General features: G+C 38.3%; 1 protein-coding gene across 3 annotated transcripts in view; it reads left to right on the plus strand.

Annotated features, from left to right (window-relative positions):
• Nucleotides 1-27,812, plus strand: part of C6H7orf78 (chromosome 6 C7orf78 homolog) — a 56,326-nt gene that overhangs the window by 22,159 nt on the left and 6,355 nt on the right. For all 3 annotated transcript variants that reach the window (XM_063815234.1, XM_054687393.2, XM_063815233.1), the window contains 4 exons: nucleotides 16,714-17,169; nucleotides 19,599-19,683; nucleotides 20,866-21,008; nucleotides 22,997-23,076. In XM_063815234.1, coding sequence (XP_063671304.1) covers nucleotides 16,867-17,169; nucleotides 19,599-19,683; nucleotides 20,866-21,008; nucleotides 22,997-23,076 — 611 coding nt within the window. In that variant the 5' untranslated portion in view covers nucleotides 16,714-16,866. The remainder of the gene's footprint in view (nucleotides 1-16,713; nucleotides 17,170-19,598; nucleotides 19,684-20,865; nucleotides 21,009-22,996; nucleotides 23,077-27,812) is intronic.

The raw sequence follows: 27,812 nt of genomic DNA on the forward strand, positions 1-27,812 counted from the left end.
CTCAAGGATCTAGAACTAGAAATACCATTTGACCCAGTGATCCCATTACTGGGTATATACCCAAAGGGTTGTAAATCATGCTACTATAAAGACACATGCACACATACGTTTATTACGGCACTATTCACAATAGCAAAGACTTGGAACCAATCCAAATGTCCATCAGTGATAGACTGGATTAAGAAAATGTGGCACATATACACCATGAAATACTATGCAGCCATAAAAAATGATGAGTTCATGTCCTTTGCAGGGACATGGATGAAGCTGTAAACCATCATTCTCAGCAAACTATCACAAGGACAGAAAACCAATCACTGCAAGTTCTCACTCATACGTGGGAGTTCAACAATGAGAACACATGGACACAGGGTGGGGAACATCACACACTGGGGCCTGTCATGGGGTGGGAGGCTGGGAGAGGGATAGCATTAGGAGAAATACCTAATGTAAATGTCGAGTTGATAGGTACAGCAAACCAACATGGCACATGTATACATATGTAACAAACCTGCACATTGTGCGCATGTACCCTAGAACTTAAAGTATAAAATAAAAAGGGACGGAGATGACTATTGCACTGAAAAAACACTGAAAAAAGTTTGTCAGGTTATCGTAGAAAAGTCTTCAGTGTTGTATAACAAGTTTAAGAACATGTTTTTGGTTGGTGAAGGAGATTCCACAGTCACATAAAGTGCTGAATAAATCTCTTGCTGAACAAAGACAACATGAGGAAGCAAATAAAACCAAAGATTAAGGGCCAAACAAAAAGCTAGAAAAGGGCCGGGGGCGGTGTCACCCTGTAATCCCAGCACTTTGGGAGGCCAAGACGGGCGGATCAGGAGGTCAAGAGATCGAGATCATCCTGGCCAACATGGTGAAACCCTGTCTCTACTAAAAATACAAAAAAAAAAAAATAGCTGGGCATGGTGGCAGACACCTGTAGTCCCAGCTACTTGGGAGTCTGAGGCAGGAGAAATCACTTGAACCCAGGAGGCGGAGGTTGCAGTGAGCCAAGATCGCGCCACTGCACTCCAGCCTGGTGACAGAATGAGACTCCACCAAAGAAAAAAAAAAAAAAAAAAGGCTAGAAAAGGAATGGATACAAGGCAGTGATTAACCACAACACAATGGAGAAAGCAATGAAGAAAGCAGACAGCCATGAGGCCAGCACTAAGAAAAAGCCATCCAGTGATGAGAGAGAGAGATGGAAATATCTCTGATGGATTCTACATTAGATAGCAAGGTTGACATACCTGGAATGTAGAGAGCACTTGAGAAGTTTGTAAAGTTTTCATTTGACATATTTAGACTGCTGAAAGTTTTAAAATTTTTATAAGCATAAGTTTTGATGTTGAAAACTTGTTTTTAGGGAGAAAATCCCTATATCTTTGTTTAAAGGTAATTAGACAGTATCACTAACTGTCCCTGTGCAGTAATAACAGCCACATTATATAGTAAATGTGGGGCAAAATCCATTTGGAAAATGTTAAGCTGCATTTCCAGACAGGGTTGTAGTGTATTTTTAATTAGTGCATGTATGTTTTGTGTAATTGCTAGTAGAACAAAGTTATATTTTTAAAACTGTTACTTGTAGAAACCTTTCCAGTTTTCCCAAATACCATGGGTTTTGTGCATAGTTTATACAAATCTTTAATTTACCAGACTGTCTTTTCAGTTTGTGGGTTTTGTGGAAGTTATGCATTTTTATGTTAGACAAAATGTTACAAAAAGTACTCACTCTCTTGTTTTACCAAAAGTTAATTTTAATCTCAGTCTACATCGTGCTACGTTCTCCGGCTTCTTTGAAATAATGTGTGGTCTGTAAGCCTTTTTGTATGACAACTATTAAAAGATAACCAACTGACATGAACTGACTGAGAATTCTAAGTATAAAACTCATGTTAATTTTTGAGGGTCATTTAGTTTTGTGACAGGGCATTCAGTAAAGTCTTGTGACTTCCCTGCAGACAACAGGCTGAGTATATATAGGAATGAATCTGGCTTTAGGGCTCAGTCATTTGAGATCTTTTATAGGCAGCCACAAGTAACTAAAACTGAAAACTAAATATGCTTATTTTTGAGAAATGGCTCAAGTTTCTAAGTTTTTTTTTTTAAGTTGTACTCATTAAGGAAGTCACTAGATAGCATTTCATTGGAAAAAAAATCAGTCCATGATGCTTGTGTGGTAAATATGAGAAAATGCTATGTAAGGAAACTAACCTATTTGAAAACATGGTTATATTAGAAGAAAAATTTTATTTTCATTTCTATATCATACACATGGAAGAATTGCAAAAATACAAACATGAGTTGCTCCAATATACTTTGATAGTTTGTATATTGGCATGTATGGACTAAATCAGGGTGAAACCAATGTTAACACAAAATTTAAGGGTATGTTAACTAAAGCAGGGGCCTCCAACCCAAACCAGGCCACACAACAGGAGGTGAACAGAGGGCCAGAGAGCAAAGCTTCATCTGTATTTACAGCCACTCCCCATTGTTTACATTACCATCTGAGCTCTGCCTCCTGTCAGATCAGTGGTGGCATTAGAGTCTTATAGGAGCGTGAACCCTATTGTGAACTACACATGTGCTCCTTATGAGAATCAAATGCCTGATGATCTGTCACTGTCTCCCATCACCCCCAGATGGGACAGTCTGGTTGAAGGAAAACAAGCTCAAGGCTCCCACCAATTCTACATTATGGTGACTTGTATAATTATTTCATTATACATTGCAATGTAATAATAATAGAAATAAAGTGCACAGTAAGTGTAATGCATTTGAATCATTCTGAAACCATCTCCCCATCCTTCCTCAGTCTGTGGAAAAGTTGTCTCCCACGAGATCACTCACTGGTGCCAAAAAGACTGGGGACTGCTGAACTAAAGGATGGTATTTCTAAGATATTTTGAATATTAGGTCATTTAATTCTTTTCAATATGTAGGATATTTACCATGTTTTGAAACTATATGAATGTGGGAAAATGACTTAAGACTAATGTTTAGGTGTGACATTGTATGGCTTGACCCTCTAGGATAATTGCTTTTCTCTACAGATTAGAATTTTTGAATTATTTCAGTAATTAGGTTTTTGCTTTGGAAAGATCTTACGATAGAACTAGGAATTACTGCTTTGAGAGAACCTGTGTATGTACTGGTCATTATCCATTTGGTCCTTAATACAATTTTAACTTGTACAGATTTATTCTAATTAACCCATAAGGGTCAACGTGTAAACTTGTTTTAATTAAATATACTAAATATTGTTGCTAAGTATAGTCAACCTAATCTGCTATGAAACATTAGAATTTATTTCTTCCATCCTACTGTATGTTTTTACCCATTAACCAATTTATTCTCATAACCCCCTCTCACCCACCCACTCTTCCCAGTCTCTCATATTCATCATTCTATTCTCTATGTCCATGTGATCAAGTTTTTTAACTCCCACATATGAGTGAGAACATGCAGTGTTTGCCTTTCTGTGGCCGGCTTATTTTGCTTAACATAATGACTTCTATCTCCATCCATGTTACTGCAAAAGATCAGGATTTCAGCCAGGTGCAGTGGCTCATGCCTGTAATCCCAGTACTTTGGGAGGCCGAGGCAGGTGGATCACGTGAGATCAGGACAAAAATTAGCCGGGCGTGGTGGCGGGTGCCTGTAATCCCAGCTACTTTGGAGGCTGAGGCATGAGAATCACTTGAACCTGGGAGGCAGAGGTTGCAGTGAGCTGAGACCATGCCATTGCACTCCAGCCTGGGCAACAAGGCCAAAACTCCATCTCAAGAAAAAAAAAAAAAAAAAAGACAGGATTTCATTCTTTATTTTATGGTTGACTGGTATTCTATTATGTATATATATACTTTTTTTTAATCCAGTGTTCAATTGGTGGATACAGCTTGATTTTTTATCTTTGCTAATTTGGGGGGGGGGGGTTTCTTGAGACAGGATCCTACTCTGTCACCCAGGCTGGATCACGATCCAGCAGTGGCAGGATCATGGCTCATTGCAGCCCCAAACTCCCCAGACTCAGGAGATCTTCCTACCTCAGCCTCCCAAGTAGCTGGGGTGACAGGCACATGCCACCATGCCTGGCTAATTTCTGTACTTTTTGAAGAGACAGGGTCTCATCATGTTGCCCAGGATTGTCTCAAACTTCTTTTCCTTTGGAAAAATATTCCACAGTGGGATTTCTGGATATTATGGTAGTTCTGTTTTTACTTTTTTGAGAAATCTCCATACTGTAGTGAGAATGTACTAATTTACATTCTCACCAACAGTGTATACATAGTTTCCTTTTCTCTATACTCTTGCCAGCATATGTTATTTTTTCTCCTAGATAATAGCCATTCTAACTGTGGTGGTTTTGATTTGCATTTCTATGTGATTAGTGATTTAGAGCAATTTTTCATATATCTGTTGGTCTTTTGTATGCCTTCTTTTGAGAACTGTTTATTCTTGTGCTTTGTCCACTTTTTAATAGGATTGTTTGGGGTTTTTGCTGTTGAGTTGTTTAAGTTCCTTGTATATATTGGATATTAGCTTTCTGTTGGATGATTAGTTTGCACATATTCTCTTCTATTCTGTAGATTATCCCATGCTGTGCAGAGCCTTTTAGTTGAACATAGTCCCATTTGTCTATTTTTGTTTTTGTTAGTTATGCTTTTGGGGTTTTAGCCATAAAATCTTTGCCTAAACCAATGTCCTGAGGAGCTTTCCCTGTGTTTTTTGCAGTAGTTTTATAATTTCAGGTTTTATGTTAAAGTCTTTAATCCATCTGGAGTTGATTTTTGCATATGGTGAGAAATAGGGTTCCAGTTTCATTCTCCTGCCTGTGGTTATCCAGTTTTCCAACTATGTATTGAAGAGGGTTTTTGTTCCCCAATGTAGGTTCTTGGTGGCTTTGAGGAAGATAAGTTAGCTGTAAATATGTGGATTTATTTCTGGATTCTCTATTCTGTACCTGTGGTATACGCATCAATTCTTATACCAATACCATGCTGTTTTGATTACTCTAGATTTGTAATATGTTTTGAAGATAGGTAGTGTGATGTTTACAACTTTGCCCTTTTTGCTCAGTATTACTTTGGCAATTTGGGATCTTTTATGGTTATAAAAGATTGTTTTTCTATTTCTCTGAAAAATGTCATTGGTATTATGATAGGGATTCCATTGACTTAGTAGATTGCTTTGGCTAGTGTGGTCATTTTAATGATATTGATTCTTCTAATCCATAAGCATGGGATGTTTTTCCATTTGTGTCATCTACAATTTCTTTCATCAGTGTTTTGTAGCTTTCCTTATAGAGATCTTTCACCTCCTTAGCTCAATTTATTCTTAGGTATTTCTTTGTAGCTATAGAAAATAAAACTGCCTTCTTGATTGCTTTTTTGGCTATTTCATTATTGGTGTACAGAAACACTACTAATTTTGTATGTTTATTTTGTATCTTGCAACTGAATTTGTTTTTTTGGGGGGTTTTTGTTTTTTGTTTTTTGTTTTTGAGACGGAGTCTTGCTCTGTCGCCCAGGCTGGAGTGCAGTGGCACGATCTCAGCTCACTGCAAGCTCCACTTCCTGGGTTCACACCATTCTCCTGCCTCAGCCTCCCGAGTAGCTGGGACTACAGGCATTGTCTACCACACCCAGCTAATTTTTTTTTTTTTTTTTTTTTGTATTTTTAGTAGAGACAGGATTTCACCATGTTAGCCAGGATGGTCTCCATCTCCTGACTTCATGATCTGCCCTCCTTGGCCTCCCAAAGTGCTGGGATTACAGGCATGAGCCACCGCGCCTGGCCCGAATTTGTTTATTAGTTCTAAGAGTTTTTTTAGTGGAACCTTTTGGTTTTTCTAAATGTAAATATAAAATAGAATTTGACTTTCACTTTTCCAACTTAGATGTGCTTTATTTCTTTGTGATTTCTCTGGCTAAGACTTCCAGTATTTAGTTGAATCATAGTGGTGAAAGTGGGTATTTTTGCCTTGTTACACTTCTTAGAGAAAAGACTTTCAACTTTTCCCCATTTAGTATCATGTTAGCTGTGGGTTTGTCATATACGGCTTTTATTATATTGAGGTATGTTCCTTCAATGGTTAGCTTATTGAGAGTTTTTATCATAAAGTGGTGTTGAATTTTATCAAATTCTTTTTCTGCATCTGTTGAGATGATCAAATCAATTTTGTCCTTCATTCTGTTGATGTGATATGTTTATTGACTTCCACATGTTGAACCATCTTTTCAGCCCTGGTATAAATCACACCTTATCATGGTGTATATCTTTTTGATGTGCAGTTGGATTTGGTTTGCTAGCGTTTTGTTGCAGATTTTTGCACCTCTGTTCATCAGGAATATTGGACTACTGTAGTTTTCTTATTTTCTTGTATCCTTTCCTGGCTTTTGTATCAGAGTAATGCTGATCTTGTAGAATGAGTTAGTTTTCTTCAATTTTTTGGAATAGTTTGAGGATGATTAGTATTAGTTCTTTATATGTTTAGTAGAGTTTAGCAGTGAATCCATCAGTCTTTGTATTTTCTTTGCTGAGAGCCTTCTTATTACGGATTCCATATTACTACTTATTAGTCTGTTCAGGTTTTCTATTCTTCCTGATTTAATTTTAGTAGGTTGTATGCCTCCAGGAATTTTTCCATTTCCTCTTGGTTTTTCACTTTATATGCATATAGTTGTTAATAATAGTCTCTGATGATCGTTTATATTTCTCTGGCATCAGTTGTAAGTCTCCTTTTTAATTTCTGATTTTGTTTCTTAGAGTCTTTTCTCTTTTTTTCTTGGTTATTCTATCTAGTGGTTCATCAATTTTATCTATCTTTTCAAAAACTCAGCCTTGTATTTCATTGATTCTCTGTATTTCTTTTAGTTTTTATTCCATTTAGTTCTGCTCTTACCTTTTTTCTTTCTTTCTTTCTTTTTCTTTCTTTCTTCTGTCTTTCTCTCTCTCTGTCTTTCTCTCTTTCCTTCTTTCTTTTTTTGTTGCTATTTTTGGGTTTGGTTTCTTGTTGCTTTTCTAGTTCTTCCAGGTACAGCCTTAAGTTGTTTATTTAAAATCTTTGTTTTTTTGGTTGTTGTTGCTGCTGTTGTTGCTCTTGTTTTTATGTAGCTGTTTGTGCTACAAAGTTCCAGCCAAGTACTTCTTTTGCTGTATCCCACAGCTTTTGGTATGTTGTATTTTCATTTTCATTTGTATCAAGAAATTTTTAAATTAAAAAAATTTTCTTCTTTGACTCATTTGTTGTTCAGTAGAATTTTGTTTAGTTTCCATGTATTTGTATGGTTTTCAGAGTTCCCCTGGTATTTATTTCTAGTTTTATTCCATAGTGGTTGAGAAAATACTTAATATAACTTCAGTTTTAAAATTTGTTATGACATCTTTTGTGGTTTAACATGTGGCCCATTTTGAAGACTGTTCCAAGTGCTGATAAGAAGAATGCCTATTCTGGGCTGGGCGTGGTGGCTCATGCCTGTAATCCCAGCACTTTGGGAGGCCGAGGCGGGTGGATCATGAGGTCAGGAGATTGAGACCATCCTGGCTAACATGGTGAAACCCCGTCTCTACTAAAAATACAAAAAATTAGCTGGGCGTGGTGATGGGTGCCTGTAGTCCCAGCTACTCGAGAGGCTGAGGCAGGAGAATGGTGTAAACCCAGGAGGCGGAGCTTGCAGTGAGCTGAGATCACGCCACTGCACTCCAGCCTGGGCAACAGAGCGAGACTCCGTCTCAAAATAAAAAAGAAAAAAAAAGTAAAATGCCTATTCTGTAGTTGTTGGAGAAAATGTTCTGTAAATGCCTGTTAGGTTCATTTAAATTCAATGTTTCTTTACTGATTTTCTGTCCACATGATCTGTCTAATGCTCCGAGTGGGGTGTTCAAGTATCCCACTATTATTATATTGGAATCTATGTCTCTCTTTAGATTTAGTAAAATTTGCTTTATAGATCTGGGTGCTCCAGTGTTGGGTGCATATATACCTAGAATTGTTATGTTCTCTTGCTGAACTGATTCCCCTTTACCATTATATAACAATATTCTTTATCTTTTATTTTTACTGTTTTTAACTTAGTGTGTTTTATCTGACATAAGTACAGCTACTCTTCTTTGCTTTTTTTTTCATAGAGTATCTTTTCCCATACCTGTATTTTCCATGTATCTCTTTACAGATAAGTTGAGTTTCTTGTAAGCAGAATATAGTTGAATCATGTTTTTGTGTCTATTCAGCCAGTGTAAATCTTTTAAGTGGAGATTTTAATTCATTTACTTTCAAGGTTATTATTGATTTTTGAAGTTTTCTTTCTGTCATATTGTTCATTGTTTTCTGGCTGTTTTATATATTCTTTACTTGTTCTTTTTTCTTTTATTATTTGCCCATAGGGTCTTGTAGTTTTCTGTTGTGGTACTATTTGACTCCTTTCTCTTCCTCGTCTGTGTGTTTGCTTTACCAGTGATTTTACACTTACTTATGTTTTCATGATGATGACTGATCCTTTCCCTTTCAAGTTTAGGACTCCCTTGAGCATTTTTTGTAGAAACAGTCTAGTGATGATGAATTCCCTCAGAATTTGCTTCTCTGGGAACGACTTTATTTATCCTGTATGAAGGATAATTTTCTTAGATATAGTATCCATAGGTGATAGGATTTTTTCTTTTAGCACTCTGAACACATCATCCCATTCCTTCCTTTCCTGTAAGGTTTCTGATGAGAAATCTGCTCTTAGTCTGATGGAGGTAACTTTATAGGTAACTAGAAGCTTTTCTCTTGTTGTTTTTATAAACTTGTCTTTAGACAGTTTAACTACAATGTGCTGTCTCCATTTGGAGATCACTGTGCCTTCGCTAACACTATGTCTTCATGTCAATATGGTTTGGCTGTGTCCTCACCCAAATCTCATCTTGAATTGTACTCCCAAAATTCCCATGTGTTGTGTGAGGGACCCAGTGGGAGATAATTTGAATCACAGAGGCAGTTTCCCCCATACTATTCTCATGATAGTGAATAAGTCTCACGAGATATGATGGTTTTATCAGGAGTTTCTGCTTTTGCATCTTCCTCATTTTCTCTTGCCATTGCCATGTAAAAAGTGCCTTTCACCTCCCGCCATAATTCTGAGGCCTCCTCAGCCATGTGGAACTGTAAGTCCAATTAAACCTCATTTTCTTCCCAGTCTCAGATATGTCTTTATCAGCAGTGTGAAAATGGACTAATACACTAAATTGGTATCAGAAGAGTGGGGTGTTGCTGAAAAGATACCTGAAAATGTGGAAACAATTTTGGAATTGGGTAACAGGCAGAGGCTGGAACAGTTTGGAGGGCTTTGAAGAAGGCAGGAAAATGTGTGAAAGTTTGGAAATTCCTAGAGACTTGTTGAATGGCTTTGATCAAAAGCCTGATAGTGATATGGACAATAAGGTCCAGACTGAGGTGGTCTCAGATGGAGATGAGGAACTTGTTGGGAACTGGAGCAAAGGTGACTCTTGTTTTGTTTTAGCAAAGAGACTGGTGGCATTTTGCTCCTGCCCTAGAGATTTGTGGAATTTTGAACTTTAGAGAGAAGATTTAGGGTATCTGGCAGAAGAAATTTCTAAGCAGCCAAGCATTTAAGATGTGACTTGGATGCTGTTAAAGGCATTCAGTTTTATAAGGGAAGCAGAGCATAAAAGTTCAGAAAATTTGCAGCCTGACAATGTGATAGAGAAGAAAAACCCATTTTCTGAGGAGAAATTCAACCTGGCTGCAGAAATTTACATAAGTAACAAGGAGCCAAATGTTAATTCCCAAGAGAATGGGGAAAATGTCTCTAGGGCATGTCAGATGTCTTCACAGCAGACCCTCCCATCACAGGCCCAGAGACCTAAGAGAAAATGGTTTTGTGGGCCAGGCCCAGGGTCTCTGTACTACGTGCAGCCTAGGGACTTGGTGCCCTATGTCCCAGCTGCTCCAGCCCTGGCTGTAAGGGGCCAATGTAGAGCTTGGGCAATGGCTTCAGAGGGTGCAAGCCCCAAGCGTTGGCAGCTTTCATATGGTGTTGAACCTGCGAGTGCACAGAAGTCAAGAACTGGGGTTTGGGAACCTCCGCCTAGATTTCAGAAGATGTGTGAAAATGCATGAATGCCCAAGCAGAAGTTTGCTGCAGGAGCGGGGCACTCATGGAGAGTCTCTGCTAGGACAGTGCAGAAGGGTAATGTGCTGTGGGAGCCCCCACACAGAGTCCCCACTGGGGCATGGCCTACTAGAGCTATGAGAAGAGTGATACCATCCTCCAGACCCCAGAATGGTAGATCCACTGACAGCTTGCACCATGTGCCTGGAAAAGCCACAGACACTCAATGCCAGCCCGTGAAAGCAGCTAGGAGGAAGGCTGTACCCTGCAAAGCCACAGGGGAGGAGCTGCCCAAGACCATGGGAACCCACCTCTTGCATCAGCATGACCTGGATGTGAGACCTAGAGTCAAAGGAGATCATTTTGGAGCTTTAAAATTTGACTGCCCAGATGGATTTCAGACTTGCATGGGCCCTGTAACCCCTTTGTTTTGGCCAATTTCTCCCATTTGGAACTGCTGTATTTACCAAATACCTGTGCCCCCATTGTATCAAGGAAGTAACTAGCTTGCTTTTGATTTTACAGGCTCATAGGTGGAAGGGAGTTGCCTTGTCTCCACTTTGGACTGTGGACTTTTGGGTTTAATGCTGAAATGAGTTAAGACTTTGGGAGATTGTTGGGAAGGCATGATTGGTTTTGAAATGTGAGGACATGAGATTTGGAGGGGCCAGGGGTGGAATGACATAGTTTAACTGTGTCCCCACCCAAATCTCATCTTGAATTGTACTCCCATAATTCCCATGTGTTATGGGAGGGACCCAGTGGAAGATAATTTGAATCATGGGTGCAGTTTCCCCGATACTGTTTTTGTGGTAGTGAATAAGTCTCACAAGATCTGGTGGTTTTATCAGGGGTGTCCGCTTTTGCATCTTTCTCATTTTCTCTTGCCACCGCCATGTAAGAAGTGCCTTTCACCTCCCACCATGATTCTGAGGCCTCCCCAGCCATGAGGAACTGTAAGTCCAATTAAACGTCTTTTTCTTCTCAGTCTCAAGTATGTTTTTATCAGCAGCATGAAAACAGATTAATATGATGTCTAAATCTCTTGCTAGACTTTGGAACTTTTCAGCTCTTATTTTGCTAAACAGGTTTTTGAACACTTTTGTCCTCTCCTCACCTTCTGAGATACCAAAAATTCATATATCATTTGCTTTATAGTGTCCCATATGTTATGAAGGCTTCATTCATTCTTTTTTATTCTTTGTTTTTTCATTTTTGTCTGACTGGGTTATTTCAAAAGACCTGTCTTCAAGTTCTGAGATTCTTTCTTCTGCTTAATCTATTGTTGGAGATTTCAAATATATTTTGTAGTTCATTAAATGAACTCTTCAGTTCTAGAATTTCCATTTGGTCTTTTTTATAATATTTGTCTCTTTGGTAAATTTCTCATTCATATCCTGAATTATTTTTTCTGATTTCTTTGTATTGTTTTTCAGCATTCTCCCGTATGTTGCTGAGCTCCTTTAAAATCAGTATTTTGAATTCTTTTTCTGGGATTTTGTGAAATTTTTTTGATTGGGATCTGTTGCTGGAGAATTATTTTATTCCTTTGGAGGCGTCATATTTCTTGCTCTTTCATGTTTTCTGTGTCCCTACATATCTATGCATCTATGTCTTCTTTGAATTTTTTGAATTTTCTTTTGAGTTTAGGGCTTTTTCCTAAAAATTTATCTATGATGTTTGTTGGGGCCATTTGGCTTTGATTCTGAATGTGTGCAGTAGTGTAGTCTCTATGATTTCTTTGCCTACAAACAATGTTAGTGGTATCTGTGATTTCCTCAGTGGCTTAGGGTCATTAGTGGAGGCTATGGTGGAGATTTTCTGGGAAAAGGGATTGCAGGTAGGTCAGTCTTCAGGCCCAAGTGGTTGCAGCAGTAGGCTGAGTATACCTGTCCTTTAGCCCCCTGGGTGGTGTATGCTGGCACCAGTGTTAGTTGTCCAGTTGGGCCAATTATCAGGCCTCCACGTGTCTTGCCCAGATGCTGGTAATGGCAGTGGTGAGCCAGGTGGGTGTACTGGTTTTCAGCCTCATGTGCAGACAGCATGGTGTGGGCCATGGCAGTAGCAGTGGTAAAATGACTGTCTTATTCCTGAGCAGTGCTCACTGGTGTTGGCAGTGGCTGTGATTGGCTGGGCAGACCCCTCCCGAAGCTCCTAGATGGCACATGTGAGTGTGTGTTTGTGCTGTTGGTAGCAAGGTGAGTGGGCCCATCTTCAGGTTCCTAGGGGGATAAAATAGATGGTATAGGTGGTGGAATAGACAGAATAATCACCAAGTCCTTGGGTGGTGTGCTCAGGCTTGGAGATGTGGTGCCAATTTGGGAGTGTCTGTCCTCAGGCCCCTGATGGTGTGCAGGGGGACAGGCTGTAGTAGGCAGGTTGAGACAGTCTGTGATGGTTGGTGTGGATACCTGACCTTAGGGCTTGTACTAGAAAGCATAGTGGCCCTGCTGTTTGCATGGGTAGGTTGCTATCAGCAGTCTCCTACAAGCAGCTCTCAGGCTTTGGGAAGTGAACATTTAATCTCTGGCAGCAGCAGTGACTGCAGTGGTGAGTGTGAGGAGCCTGATTTGAGGATGTGCACTAGAGTACAGAACCCGTGCTGCTGGCATGGGCAGGATTGGCACAGGGAGTCTCCAGTTCTAGGTTGCACTTGTTTCAGCTCCCTGCTGCGGTAGTGGCTTCAGCACTGTGCAGAGGATGGAGATGAGGATCCCACCCTCTACTGGTAGCCAGAGCACATGACCATACTGCAGGGGGGCAGGGTCACCACCCACAACCCAAACATGCAGCTCTCAGACTTATTTGCTCTTGGAGGCAGCAGCTGCAACAGCACCATGCAGAAGTGAGAAAGAACCCCACCCTCTGTGAGTGAGCTTTAACACAGGCCACACTGCTAATGGGGACATGGTTGCAACTCACAGCCCCAGACAAGCAGCCCTCTCTTGCCCATCCAGCCCCTAGTGGCAGCAAGAGCAGCTGCAGCTGCAGTGAAATGCAGAGAAGGAAAGAGATCCCATTCTCTATACATAAATCCTAGCACAGAGGCCACTCTGCCAGCAGGGTTGTGGTCACTCCTTCCAGCTCCAGTCAGACAGCTCTCAGGCCCGCTTGCCTTGGCTCCCAGTGGCAACAACTGCTATGGCACTGTGCACATGTAGAGGGAAAGATCCCACTCTCTCACTGTGAACCCAAGTACAATATGTGGCACAGTTAGAGGTGGAGTCACTTATCAAAGCCCCAGATAGAAAGCTCATCAGCTCTGGAAAGCATGTAATTTGGCTTCCTTTGTGCCCAGTGGCCACCTCCTTGGTGTGCTGCACCATTTTTTTTCCCCAGGCAATAGTACTCTGTTGGACTAAAGTACAGGGGACCCCAAGCATCTTTGGGCTCAGCCAATGCTGTGCCTCTGTAGCCCTCTGGGTGGACACCAGGGGATATAAACAGAGGTTCCCAGGATGTGGAGATGGGACAGCTGTTGTTCCCAGAGCAGGATGCAGAATGGTGATGGCTAGGCTCTCACAATGGTGCCATGCTGTAGCCACTTAGATCTCAGGAGTGTGTGTGACCCAGTGCATTTTCTATCTGGTACAATGCCCTCATTGGGTCTCCAGATGAACACCCACACTAGTCTTAGGGTTAATGTGGGTACAGGAGCTCTCCAATGGTTGGGATTGCAGCGGTCCACAGTGAGGATGTAAGCCAATGAGGGTATCCCACTTACCCTTTCTCTGCAAAAAGGAGCCCCTATGGGCTCCCAGCCAATCTTGGCCAAGCTAACCCCTTGCTTTCTTCCCCTTCTGTGTCTCAGATATTTCTCTGTTGAACTCCGGTGTTCTCTACTAGATGTTTTATCTGAAATGTGATTATCTATTTGGTTAAGTTTTGTTTCTTCTGTCTGGAGAAGGCAAGTGCCCGATGCCTCTAGTCAGCATCTTGAAGCTGTCTCTACATTCAAGATATTTCTAATTTATTGATGCGGATATTTATTGCTGTAAACTTCCTTCTTAGAACTGCTTTTGCTGTATCCCATAGGTTCTGGTGTGTTGTATTTCCATTTTCATTTGTTTCAATAAATTTTTAAATTTTTTCTTTGCCTCATTTGTTATTCAAGAGCGTGTTGCTTAATTTCCATGTATTTGTATAGTTTCCAAAGTTCTTTCTGTTATTGATTTCTAGTTTTATTCCACTGTAGTCAGAAAAGATACTTTCTATGTTTTTAATCCTTTTTAATTTGTTTAGACTTGCTTTGTGGCCTAACTTATGATCTATCCTGGAGACGGTTACATTTGCGAATGAGAAGAACATACATTGTTAGTTACTGGGTGGAATGTTCTGTAAACGTCTGTTAGGTTTATTTGCTCTAGAATGCAGTTTAACTTTGATACTTCTTCATTGATTTTGTCTAGAAGTTCTGTTTATTTCTAAAAGTGGAGTTTTGAGGTCCCTTACTATTATTATATTGCTGTCTATCTCTCCCTTTAGATCAAATAATATTTGTTTTATATATTTGGGTGCTGGATGCACATATATATGCTATTGTTATATCTTCTTCCTTAATATACTTCTTAATCATTATGTAATGGCCTTCTTTGTCTCTTTTTACATTTTTTTATTTGAAGTCTGTTTTATCTGAAATAAGTATAGTTACTTCTGTTTAGTTTTGGTTTCCATTTGTATGGAACATCATTTTCTATCCCTTCATTTTCAGTCTATGTGTGTCTTTACAGGTGAAGTGAGGTTCTTGTAGGTAGCAAATAACTGAGTCCTTTTTTAATCCATTCAGTCAGTCTACGTTTTTTAATTGGGGAAATTAACTTGTTTACCCTGAAAGTTATTGTTAACACTTGAAGACATACTCTCTGATTTCGTTAATTGTTTTCTGGTTGTTTTGTATATATTATTTTTTCTTTCTTCCCTTCTCATTGTTTATCTTTGTGGCTTGGTTTTTTTCTGTAGTGATGAACTTTGATTCCTTTCTCTTTTTCATTTGCGTATCTACTGTCATTTTTTTCTTTCTGATTAGTATGGGGCTTACATTTTATTGAAATCTACCCATTATATGACCTTCTTTCATAAACTGTTTCTTCTCCTTTATTCCTTATTTTGGTTAATAAACTGCAATATATTTGAAACAAAGCTCAAGATATTAGATTTGCTAAGTAGCTCATAAGAACAACCTCCCTTTCTCATCTTCATGCTACATCTTTGTTTAGGTTTTTTATCATGTCACCTAAATCGTTGCTATGTTGGGTTTGGGCTTTTTTTTTTTTTTTTTTGGCTTAGCTTTCATTTTTTATTTTGAGGCCACCCTCCATACTGCTACCACACTGATCTTTCTGAAATACAAATAACTTGCTAACCATTTTCCTGTTTAAAATATTTTATTTGTTCCCTTTTCCCTCTTGGATGAATTTAAAACTTCTTAGTGTGGCATAAAAGACTTTTAATACTATAACTCCAATTTTTCTAGTTTTTCCTATCATATCATTTTTCACTGTCTCCTCACAGAGAAGCTATGCTCCTTTTACATGCTTCTTGTTTTTCTCTCAATATGGCATAGCCCGTTATAAAATAAAAATATTTATAAGAGTATTTGGGAAACAATCCATCACTGCAAAATATTACAAATTTTTGAAAATGGACATTTTCAACATATATGAAGAGTAGTTTCCTTTCATTTATAGTAGTTTCCCTTCACTTGCAACTTTAGCATATTGAAAATTAACATTTAGAATTTTGATGATCCTCTATTTTGATGTTATTATGAAACAACACAAAATTCTAGCACAAGACAAGGAAATTCATCCTCACCTCAGGTCCTTATTTCCCAGGAACCAGCATTGTTGTACTATTTCTACTTCACCAAATATATTCTGATTGGTAATTAGCCTTTCCAAGGAGATTCTGAATTCATTGAATCATCCAGTAACATATTGATAATGTCATTAAATCTCAGAAGTGTAATAATGATTTCCACGTCACTGCTTAGCTGGTCAGCAAAAAAGCAAATGCATGATTCTCATCTATAAGTTTCAATAGCAGTAATTACAATGTACTCATGATGGTTTAGGCAGCCATAGATATCCTAGAAATAGGTAATGACAAATTTCACATACTTTCTATTTCTAGGTCAAATGTTATTGCCTTCCTTTACCACCTGGAATGTTTCTACTTACCTCTCAAGATCGATCCAAATAACAGCTTTTGACATCATGTCTATTTTCTTGATAAAGCTAGCTGACCAATCTCCTTGCTTCTCATAATACTTGCAATATCTATCCTATTACACAGGTTTTATTTTTGGCTTTTATGTTTGTCTTTTAAGTAGGTTACTTAAGGACATGGATTTTACATCAATCATTGAAAAAATTACCAGCCCTTAGTGCACTGACTGCTGTGACAAAGGTGCTGAATAAATATTTGCAGCAATGATATTTTTTTCCTTCTCCTCCATACATATTCCCTGTCATTTCTGAGCTTTTTCCTGCTTCATAAATTTTTCAAAGATTAACTTGTCCTGGAGAGAAAATGTTGAGTACACCATTGCTATAGTGACAAGCTTCACCTATTTCCATGTGTGTTGCAGATTCCTCCACGTGAAAATGCCCTCCACATAATATACCATGAGTCTCAGAGAGGCACAAGAGATAGGGATATTGCAAAGAGGCTGCAATATCCTTCACGACAGGATCTCAACTCCAAATGGAAAAAGAGTGTTCTGCAACCTCCACAATGTAAAATGAAAGTTAATGTATGGGAAATAAAGCCTCCTGATTTTAGCTACAAACTGTATACTTCTTTGAGAATTCCAGAAAGACCATCAAAACCAATTAAGGAAGAAAAAAGGAGGAAAAAAATCAGTTTTCCAGAAACAATGCTTCACTTGCCCAGCATAAGGAATCATCCTAAGGAGGTCACAGCTCCTAAATTTATAACTACATTTCCACGTCTGGATTTACAAAAAGCAAAGTTAATGTTTGTGAAGAGTGGACAATATCCAAGGGGTGTATATGTCAATCCCAAACCACATGACTTTCGACAGGTACAAAAGAGCATTTGAATAAAAACAATTTAAGATAGATAAGGGGAACTATATATTATTTTTTATTCATTTCTTAATGAGAAAAACTATTACATATAGGAAAATGGTATGTGTATATAATGTGTATAATGCTGTCCTTTTTTCTCATGGTACAATACAATTCACATTTAGCAATAAATGATAGAACAGAGAGGTAAGAACCTGATTGATTCTGATGAGGTTTTATCTGCCAGGTCAAGTGGCCAACTCTGAGATAGGCTTTCTTAGGTTTCAAGAGAACAGGTTGGGTTTAGATATGATTGGAGAACAGACATCAGTTGCCAGCAGTTTATAACCTACTACTAATAAAATAAATTTGTGGAATAAATTGGTGAATGAATGAAAATAGTTAAAAAGGGATATTCTATTACTTTAATGAATCTTTTGGATGATTAATAATTTAAATAATATATGGGCAATAATTAGATTTATAATTTAAAAGGGTGATGAAGTATATGGAGATGCAAATAAGGTCAAATATTTATGCAAAATATAATTCCACTAAAATGTGAATATATTCTGTTCTTAGATCTATAATTTAGCACATAAATGTGACTTGCTAGGCAAAGAGTTAAACAGTAGAACTGACAGAACAGGATCTAGAAATAGTGAGATAAAAGAATAAGTGTATTCCAGTGGGAAAATGTAGAATAGTAGTTAAGAGCATGGCTTCTAAGATCAGAGTATCCCTGTTCTTTTATTTTCTAATAACTTTAGACAAGATACTAAGCCTTTTTGATTATTTATACTGTGGGTTAATAATGCTACATACTTTTTATGGTTATTTTAAGTAATGAACGAAACAATATATGCAAAGCACAACAGAATCTGAAATGTTGAGGTATTCGATGAATGTTAACTCTATGAGCTATTAGGATAAAATTTGGAAAATACAGGGAGCTATAGTCAATAACTCTCTTTACTTATTCAGGGCATCTAAATATTTTCGTTCATAGTAAATAATATATGTTACCTTTTAGAGATGAGGGAGGTCATGTAAATATTTCCATTCATAGTAAATAACATATGTTACCTTTTGGAGATGAGGGAGGTCATTTAAATATTAAATGTTACTGGTTTATTTAAATACCTTACTAGGCCAGGAGCAGTGGCTCATACCTGTAATCCTAGCACTTTGGGAGGCCACAGTGGGAGGATCATGAGGTCAGGAGTTCGAGACCAGCCTAACCAACATGGTGAAATCCCGTCTTTACTAAAAATACAAAAATTAGCCAGATGTGGTAACACGTGCCTGTAATTCCAGCTACTTGGGAGGCTGAGGCAAGAGAATCGCTTGAACTTGGGAGATGAAAGTTGCAGTGAGCCGAGATCTCACCACTGCACTCCAGCCTGGGCGACACAGCGAGACTCCATCTCAAAAAATAATAATAAATAAATAAATAAATAAATAAATAAATAAATATTTTACTAAAGACAGACTTAAAAACTTGAGTAAATAAAATTCACGGAATAAGGAATATTTTTATTTTAGCTGAATTAACTTGCTTCTATAAATGACTGAATTGGAGGCAGAGTGTTATAAATTGTGTAACCACCAGATGTCAGTATTGTTACAAATTAAAGCTCAGTGAAGGCTTTTTGAAACGAACTTGGTCTCATGTTGTATTCAATTAAAGAGAGAAAAATCTTGTATTAGAGAATCTCCTTCTTTGGAACTTTTAATATTGTTCTATATGCTTGTGGCAGGTCACTCATTAAGAATATAACCCTGTTTAATTTCTGCTTGGTACCCTCACTGTTTTGTGTCACATTTACTTAGCTTTTGAGTAGAGACTTTGTGATGTTTTATTTGATCAGTTCTTGGAGCGTACAAATTCTATTTCAGTTCAAATTGGTTCACTTAAATCACTAAAAAATCTACTTTGGTAGTAGCTTATAAAAAAATAGTAACTCTATTCCAGGCTTGATAAATTATTTAGCTTTGTTGAATGTTTTTGCTATGTGTCTGAAAGAAGTTCAGCTCCAGAAAAATAATATGTAATTCTATGTGTCATAAATTACGATCAAGTTTAAGATTAGGTTGCTAAGTTTAAGATTGCAAGTTTAAGATTAGGTTAACTAATCTAAATTTTGAATAGACTCCCTTAATTCCACACTGTTTAAGATACTAATTCTGATCACTTCACAAAAGGGTAATTGAAGTACTCCTCTCCACCACAAAAATGAATTGTTTATACACTATTTAAATCTTAGATCATTTTTTCAAATTTTCATAAACAAGTTTTAAATGCTACATTTGAATGCCACAACAAAATCATCAAAATTACATTTTACCAAGGAAATATTTAATATTAGGAAAAATCAAACTCCAACTATAATAAGAAACAATATGTATTAATAATATTGCAATCTTTCCTTTACATGTCTAGTACCAACCTGGTTTACCAAACTTTGAGACAACTTATGAAAAGGACCCCTTTGGATTAAAATTTAAATCACAACACTTAAGTACAGGTAAGCTGTTAAGATGTTATGAATATTGGAAAAAAAAACTCTGCATTATATATTAGTAGTAGTAAATTCATAGGCTTAAAACTAAATAGGTGGATTTTATTATCACCTTTAATAATATGGTAAATTTTTTAATGTCCTTTTAATTATTTGCAACAATACATTTACTTTTCTACCACAACTGTTACTGTATTATTAAAGATATTATTTGTAAATCAATGTGTCATGTATAGAGAATAAATAGAGTGTAATGCTTAAGGGAATAAACTCTGGAGCCCAGCTGTGCAACTTTGAATCTTGGCTTCACTGCCCCAAATCACCTAAACTGTCTATCTATTGGTTTCCTCATCTGGAAATGCAGATGATAACAACTGAATCTACATCATAGAATTACTGTGAGCATTAAATCTGCTAAAAGCACTTAATAATGTATTAAAAAACACATGGAAATAACATACACACATGCATGCTATAATTACTGTTATGGTGCCATTTGTTAAGTGTTAAATCAGAGTTAATTTGTATTATTTAGCATTTCTTATTTGGATTAGGATGGACAATATCTGAATGCTATATTTACATATTATAATTATATATAAATTAAACAATAAGATGTTAACAGTGTTTGTCTCTGGATAGTGAGATCACAGTTACATTTTCTTTCCTCTTTTTCAAAATAAGGAGCAAATAATTTTATACCTGTAAAACTAAGATAATTTATTTACAAATATTGTACACATTTTAGCATGTGTTATACTTATAAAAGTGTCCTCTAGCTGTGTAATTGAAATGGAACATGTCAACTCTCCTAGTATATGCTGTGTGTAACTCACTTTGGTAGAAAATGCCAAAGATTCTTTATAAGACCCAGCCCTTGACCTCAAAAATATTTTAAGTAAAATGTAAGGTAGAGTGCAAAATATACCGTCCAATAGGAGACACTTTAGAAAGATGGGTCCAGAGAAATAAAAGGTGGGATTGGAATTGGAGTTTGAAGAAAGACAAAATTAACTCCAGCAGGACTGGCAGAAAGAATAAGAAAAGTTTTGTTTAGATTTACATCTATAAATTATCCAGCGACTTACCACTCCTGGGTCCTGATCTCCAAAAATGATACATCTGAGAGACATCATGAACAAAGACACGTGCCATTGCTAAGCCTCTCACTTGTCTTCATATCTCTAGTACATGGGTACCAGTTACCGAAAGATAATAAACAGAAGAATACTACAGAAAGATTTATCACCCACAAGCATCGTGAATGCACCTGGGATTCAAAACTAATTTTGACGAAAGCCCCATGGCCTGTTAGATCTGCTTCATATACAGTGAGTTTGACTTTCTCTATAGCTGTTGGAAAATGTCTCCAGCACTGTTGTCGACAATTGCTTTAGTGCAGGAGTTTTTTATTTGTTGTGGTGTAAAATATATTTCTGTCTTTAAAAATAAAGCACATAGCCGCTGCTTTTTTTTTGAAATACAAATAGTGGATTATCTAGAACTTTGGATTTTCTTTTCTTTTATTTCTAGATCTTGATAAAAGAATAAGTGTATTCCAGTGGGAAAATATAGAATAGTAGTTAAGAGCATGGCTTCTGAGATCACAGTATCCCTGTTCTTTTACTTTCTAATAACTTTAGACAAGATACTAAACCTTTTTCATTATTTATAATGTGGGTTAATAATGCTACATACTTTTTATGGTTATTTTAAGTAATAGCTATAGTGGAATACGGTGTTGATGAAAGAAGCCAAACTCTGTAAAATATTTGAAGAGGTTTATTCTGAGCCAAATTGGTGACCATGACCTGTAACACAGTCTCAGGAGGTTCTGAGAACATGTGGCCCAAGGTGGTTAGTTTACAGCTTGGTTTTATACATTTTAGGGAGATAGAAGTTACAGGCAAAGACGTAAATCAATACATGTAAGGTATACATTGGTTTCGCCTGGAAATGCAGGACATCTCGAAGTTTGGAGGCTTCCAGGTCATAAGTAGATTTGACGCATGGCGGGCAAGCCCCAAAACTGGGGCATAGCCGGGAACGTTCTTGGCTTCACCCAAGAAAGAATTCAAAGGCGGGCCTGTGGTGTTAGACGGCATCTTTTATTGAGTACAGCAGCAGAGGTACTGCTCCTCGCGAAGCAGGGCTACCCATAGGCAGTGTGCTCCGCGTACAGCTCAGGGGCAGTTTTGCAGTCATATTTACACCCACTTTTAACTACATGCAAATTAACGGGTGGGTTATCCAGAAATTCCTAGAAAAGAAGTGGTACCTTCCGGATGTTGCCACAGCAATGGTATACTGTCATGACACTGGTGGGGCTGTCTCGTGGAGAGATGCTTTCAATGCCTCTTCGCTATTTCAACCAGTCTTCCATCTGGTCTGGAGTTGAGTCCCGCCTCCTACCTCAGATTCAAAGATTCCCCAATTGGCAACTGGTTGAGAGTTAAGCTTTGTCTGTGAAGTCAGCTTGAGTTAAGGTAAAGAGTGGGGGTTGTGGAATCCAGGGTTCTTGTCATGTAGTCGAAGACTCCAGGTAGCAGGCTTCAGAGACAATAGATGTGGAGGTCCCTTCTCAGACCTTAAAAGATATGAGACTGTCTGCAAAAGAGAGACAGCTTTGCAGGGCCATTTTGAAAGATGCCAAAAAAGTATATTTGGGGGTAAAATACTTTTATTTCCTCCAGGGCCTGCTATCTGTCATGTGATGCGACACTAGGGTCAGGTTGAAATCGGTATTTTATTGCTGCAAAGAGCTGTTTGTTTTGTCAGTCTTAAGATCTCTGTTTTAATATTAATGCTGGTGAGTTGCACCTGAATTCCAAAGGGAGGAGGGTATAATGAGCCATGTCCCACCTTCTCACCTTCTCTTCCCATCAGGGCCTGAACTTTTTTTTCAGGTTTCTTTGTGTCCCCTCACTCATGAAGGGGGTCCATTCATCTGATTGGGGGCCTTAGAATTTTATTTTTGTTTTACAAAGGCTTAAATATTGTAAGAAATTTTTCCCAAATTTCCTCTTATCTCATTGGAAATCACGAGAAGTTTAGTGAATGACACTCAAGTGAGAAGGCCTGAAAAGACTCTTGTAGAAAAAAATGTTGAGAGCACATACTTTTACCCTGGCTGAAATTCTGCCCTAGTCACATAAGGATGCTTCATAAGCCCTTTATGTCTAAGCAGAACAAGATGTGAATCTGGAATACAGATACACTTTTAAAGCAAAGATTATTAAACAGCAAATTTTAACAAGTAAACAATTAAAGTTAATACATGTCTGCTTTTACTAACTTCCTTTGTACCATCTTCCTTCAGAGACATAGAAGGCAGCGTGATGCATACAGTGCATTTATGGATCGTGTGGAAGAAAAGTTTACAAAGATATGCAAGAGCAGGTGGGTAAAAAAATTAGGATTTGTTGTTAGATACTTATATTAACTCTTTAACATTACTACTCAATTTCTGTTTTAAATAAAACATATTTTATCATATAAGTGCTCTACTGTCATAGGAACTATAAGTGAAACAGTTGCATGGTGCTTAACTGTTTTAAGTGGAGCCTGAAAGAATCCAATCCCATTATCAAATAATTATTATTTGAGAATTTCATTGCAACCTGTTTCCTAGGTGCATAATCACCTCTCACAGCTCTCTTTATTCACATGTCAGTGTCATCTCTGAGAAGCGGGGAGGAGGGCAGATTAATGTAGTAGAGTTTGGGCTTTGAGTTTGGTGAAATGAATTCAAATTAAGAGTAATCCACCTATAATTTGTGATCTTGGATGATTTGCTTAAATTTTCTGATCCTATTTTCTCAGGTTTTTGGAGAATTAAATAAGATGATATATACAAACTGCTGGCACAGTCCCTCATATCTTCTTGATTCAATTATTACTATTATTGTTAATGATAATATAGATATGGCCTTGCATGACCATGGAAAAGTAACATTACCTGTGGCTTAGTTTTCTCATCTGTAGAATGTCAGTAATAATAGTACCAACTTTGCAGAGTTACCATTGAAATGGCTGCATTGTCTGGGGAATTAACCATGGTTCGTTGTCTTGTGTTGAGAAAGAATTCAGGACACAGACACATGTGGGTGGGTTAAGGAGCAGAAAGTTTAATAGAAGAAAGGAGAAAGGAGAGCAGCTCCTTTCCAGAGAGAGAGAAACATCGGAAAAAGGGGAAAGTAGGCCTACTGCAGCAGATTTTATAGGCAGGGTGGAGGAGGCGGTGTCTGATTTACATACAGCCGACAGATTGATTCGATTAGATATGACATTTACATAGCCTAGGCTGGCCACCCCACCCTAATCTTATTATGCAAATGGACTCTCCACTGACCAGTGCCATCTTGTCTGCTCCTTACTGTACATGTGGCTGGCAAAGGGAAGGGAAGATGGAGCCGCCATTTTGAACATGCCTGGTCCCAGGTAGTTATTTTCTACAGGCCGGCATTCACCCGTGGAAGCTTCTAGCTTGCTTGTCTGTGTCTGCAGCTCAATTTTACAGGCTGCTCTTTTTTAGGAAATGATTTGGGGCTGCTTTTCATTAAAAAGAAAAACCTGGCCAGGCATGGTGGCTCACGCCTGTAATCCCAACACTTTGGGAGGCCGAAGTGGGTGAATCACGAGGTCTGGAATTCGAGACCAGCCTGACCAACATGGTGAAACCCTGTCTCCACTGAAAATACAAAAAATTAGCTGGGTGTAATGGTGGGCGCCTGTAATCCCAGCTCCTTAGGTGGCTGAGGCAGGAGAATCACTTGAACCTGGGAGGCAGAGGTTGCAGTGAGCCAACATTGTGCCATTGCACTCCAGCCCGGGTGACAGAGTGAGACTCTGTTTCAAAAAAAAAAAAAGAAAAGAAAAACCTTACTGAAGCCTCCCATACCCTATCTGCCTGATTAATTTTTTCTTAACTCCTGTATCACTATGAATAGTCAAAGTTTGTATTTGTGAAACACTTGGAACATAGCACATGACACTTAGTACTTGCTATCTAAGTATTTTATGAATAATAATTCAAAACTATGCTTTTTTTGCATACAATATAAAATATATATAATGTCTAGAGCTTTCTGAAAGATGAGAGAGGCTACTCAGTAAGATTAATCTTTGGATTTCTATGAGGGAGTACACAGAGTGAACAGTCAGCAGACAGCTATATTTAGGAGGACCACAGGACAGGTGAATATAAAAAGAGTAGATATGTGACCAGAAAGCTGTCTCCAGATGGGCAAGAATTTGTTTTAAGTGGTGGATATAGAGTCATCCTACTAATGATTTAGGATGTAGACTTATCCTTACCAAGTTTACAAAATGGTCATCTTAAATTGCAAATATCCCGCTGTACATATATAAAATTCTTGATTCCTGTAGCATAGTGGGAGCTTCTCCTCTATAACTGGTGTGCTTGAGCTTGGTAATTGGTGGCTCAACATAAAAGAAAATGGCATGGTAGTCCATCACCAAAAGTTTCTTTTTTTGTTGTTGTTGTTTTGTTTGTTTGTTTTTGAGATGCAGACTCGCTCTGTCACCCAGGCTGGAGTGCAGTGGTGTGATCTCGGCTCACAGCAACTTCCACCTCCCAGGTTCAAATGATTCTCCTGCCTCAGCCTCCTGAGTAGCTGGGATTACAGGTTCCCATCACCACACCCGCCTAATTTTTGTATTTTTAGTAGAGACATGGGTTTGCCATGTTGGCCAGGCTGGTCTCAAACTCCTGACCTCAGGTGATCAACCTGCCTCAGTCTTCAAAAGTGCTGGGATTACAGGTGTGAGCCACAGCGCCCAACCACCACCAAAGGTTTCTTTTTTTTTTTTTTTTTTTCTTTGAGATGGAGTCTCGCTCTGTTGCTCAGGCTGCAGTGCAGTGGTACGATCTCAGTTCACTGCAAGCTCCACCTCCCGAGTTCACACCATTCTCCTGCCTCAGCCTCCAGAGTAGCTGGGACTACAGGTGCCCGCCACCACGCCCAGCTAATTTTTTGTGTTTTTAGTAGAGACAAGGTTTCACCATGTTAGCCAGGATGGTCTCGATCTCCTGACCTCGTGATCCACCTGTCTCAGCCTCCCAAAGTGCTGGGATTACAGGCGTGAGCCACCGTACCTAGCCCCCAGCCACCAAAAGTTTCTTATAGTGGTTACAGAAAATCATAGATCATTACTGCTGCCTGTAACGCTATGAATTCTCAGTCAGAACTTCAACTTTCATAGGTGTCACTGGGAAGCATACTTCAAAAACAAATCAACCTCAGTATTTCACAGGCTTCTCAAAATAGAAATGTTTTCATCTGAAGTTGTAGTTCCTCTTATTTTTTCATTTTTTACAAATATTTGATATATTTAGCACACAGATCCCTATGAAGGTTCAAATAAAATGGCTTTATTTTTCTCAAATCATGAATTTTAAATATGCTGTGTTGGATCTCCCTCCCCTCAGCTTGAGAACAACTTTGGCAGAGCCTATAGATTTTCAACATTTCATTTGTACTAGCCCTGTCATTTCTATAATTTAAACTCACATTCAGCCATGAAAAAGCTATGTAAGTAAATTTAAAAATTTTCTGTAATTTAAGATTATGTTCAGCCATGAAAAATTCAGGATAAGAAATATATATGACTTCTATTTCACATCGTGCATAAAGAAGTAAATTCATGAGGATTACAGACCTAAATGTGAAAAGAAAACAATAACGTTTCTGCAATACATTTGGAGAATTAAATGATATCTTTAAAAGAACCACAAAAGCACTATCTATAAAGAAAAATTATTGAATGTTCTACTTGAAACATTAAAACTACAAACTTCTGTTAAAATACATCATTAGGAGAGTGAAAAGGCAGACAGAGAGCTTAGAGAAAATATTTACTACTCATATAAGCAAGAAAATGGTTTATATTAATAATAGATAAAGAACTCATGCAAATAAATAAGAAATAGGCATGTAATCCAATGGAAAATAACAGGAGGCTGGGCATAGTGGTTCATTCCTATAATTCCAACACTGGTAGGCCAAAGTGGGAGGAACTCTTGAGCCCAGGAGGCTGAGACCAGCATGGACAACATTAGGAAATCCTGTCTCTACAAAACATTTAAAAAATTAGCCAGATATGGTGGTACACACCTGTGGTCTCAGCTACACTAGAGGCTGAGGCAGGAGATTTACTTGAGCCCAGAAGGTTGAGTCTGCAGTGTTCTCTCCACTGCATTCCAGCCTGGGGGACAGAGCAAGACCCTGTCTCAAAGAAAGGGAGGGAGGGAAGAAGGAAGGAAGGAAGGAAGGAAGGAAGGAAGGAAGGAAGGAAGGAAGGAAGGAAGGAAGGAAACAGATTTCATACAAGAAGATCTCTAAATGACAAAACATGAAAATGTGTTCATCTTCACAAGTAATCAGGGAAATATGCAGTAAGATGCACAATGGACTACTATTGCACACCCACCAAAATAGCCAAAATAAGAAGATAAACAACAGGAAGCATAGGTTTATTCATCCATTTTCATGCTGCTGATTAAGACATACCCAAACTGGGCAATTTACAAAAGAAAGAGGTTTATTGGACTTACAGTTCCACATGGTTGGGGAGACCTCACAATCATGGTGGAAGGCAAAGAGGAGCAAGTCACATCCTATGTGGATGGCAGCAGGCAAAAAGAGAGCTTGTGCAGGGAAACTCTTGTTTTTAAAAACCATCAGATCTCATGAGACCCATTCACTATCACAAGAACAGCATGGGAAAGAACTGTCCCCATGATTCAATTAGCTCCCACCGGGTCCTTCCCAGAACACATGGGAATTCAGGATGAGATTTGGGTGGGGACATAGCCAAACCATATCATTCCACCTCTGGCCCCTCCCAAATCTCATGTCCTCACATTTCAAAACCAATCATGCCTTCCCAACAGTCACCCTAAGTTTTAACTCATTTCAGAATTAACTCAAAAGTCCACGGTCCAACATCTCTTCTGAAACAAAGCAAGTCCCTTCTGCCTATAAGGCTATAAAATCAAAAGCAAGTTAGTTACTTCCTAGATACAATGGCGGTACAGGCATTGGGTAGATACAGCAATTCCAAATGGGAGAAATTGGTCAAAACAAAGGGGCTACAGACACCATGGAAGTCTG

Source organism: Pan troglodytes, chromosome 6 (assembly GCF_028858775.2).
Source record: "Pan troglodytes isolate AG18354 chromosome 6, NHGRI_mPanTro3-v2.0_pri, whole genome shotgun sequence".
Classification (NCBI taxonomy): Eukaryota; Metazoa; Chordata; class Mammalia; order Primates; family Hominidae; genus Pan; species Pan troglodytes.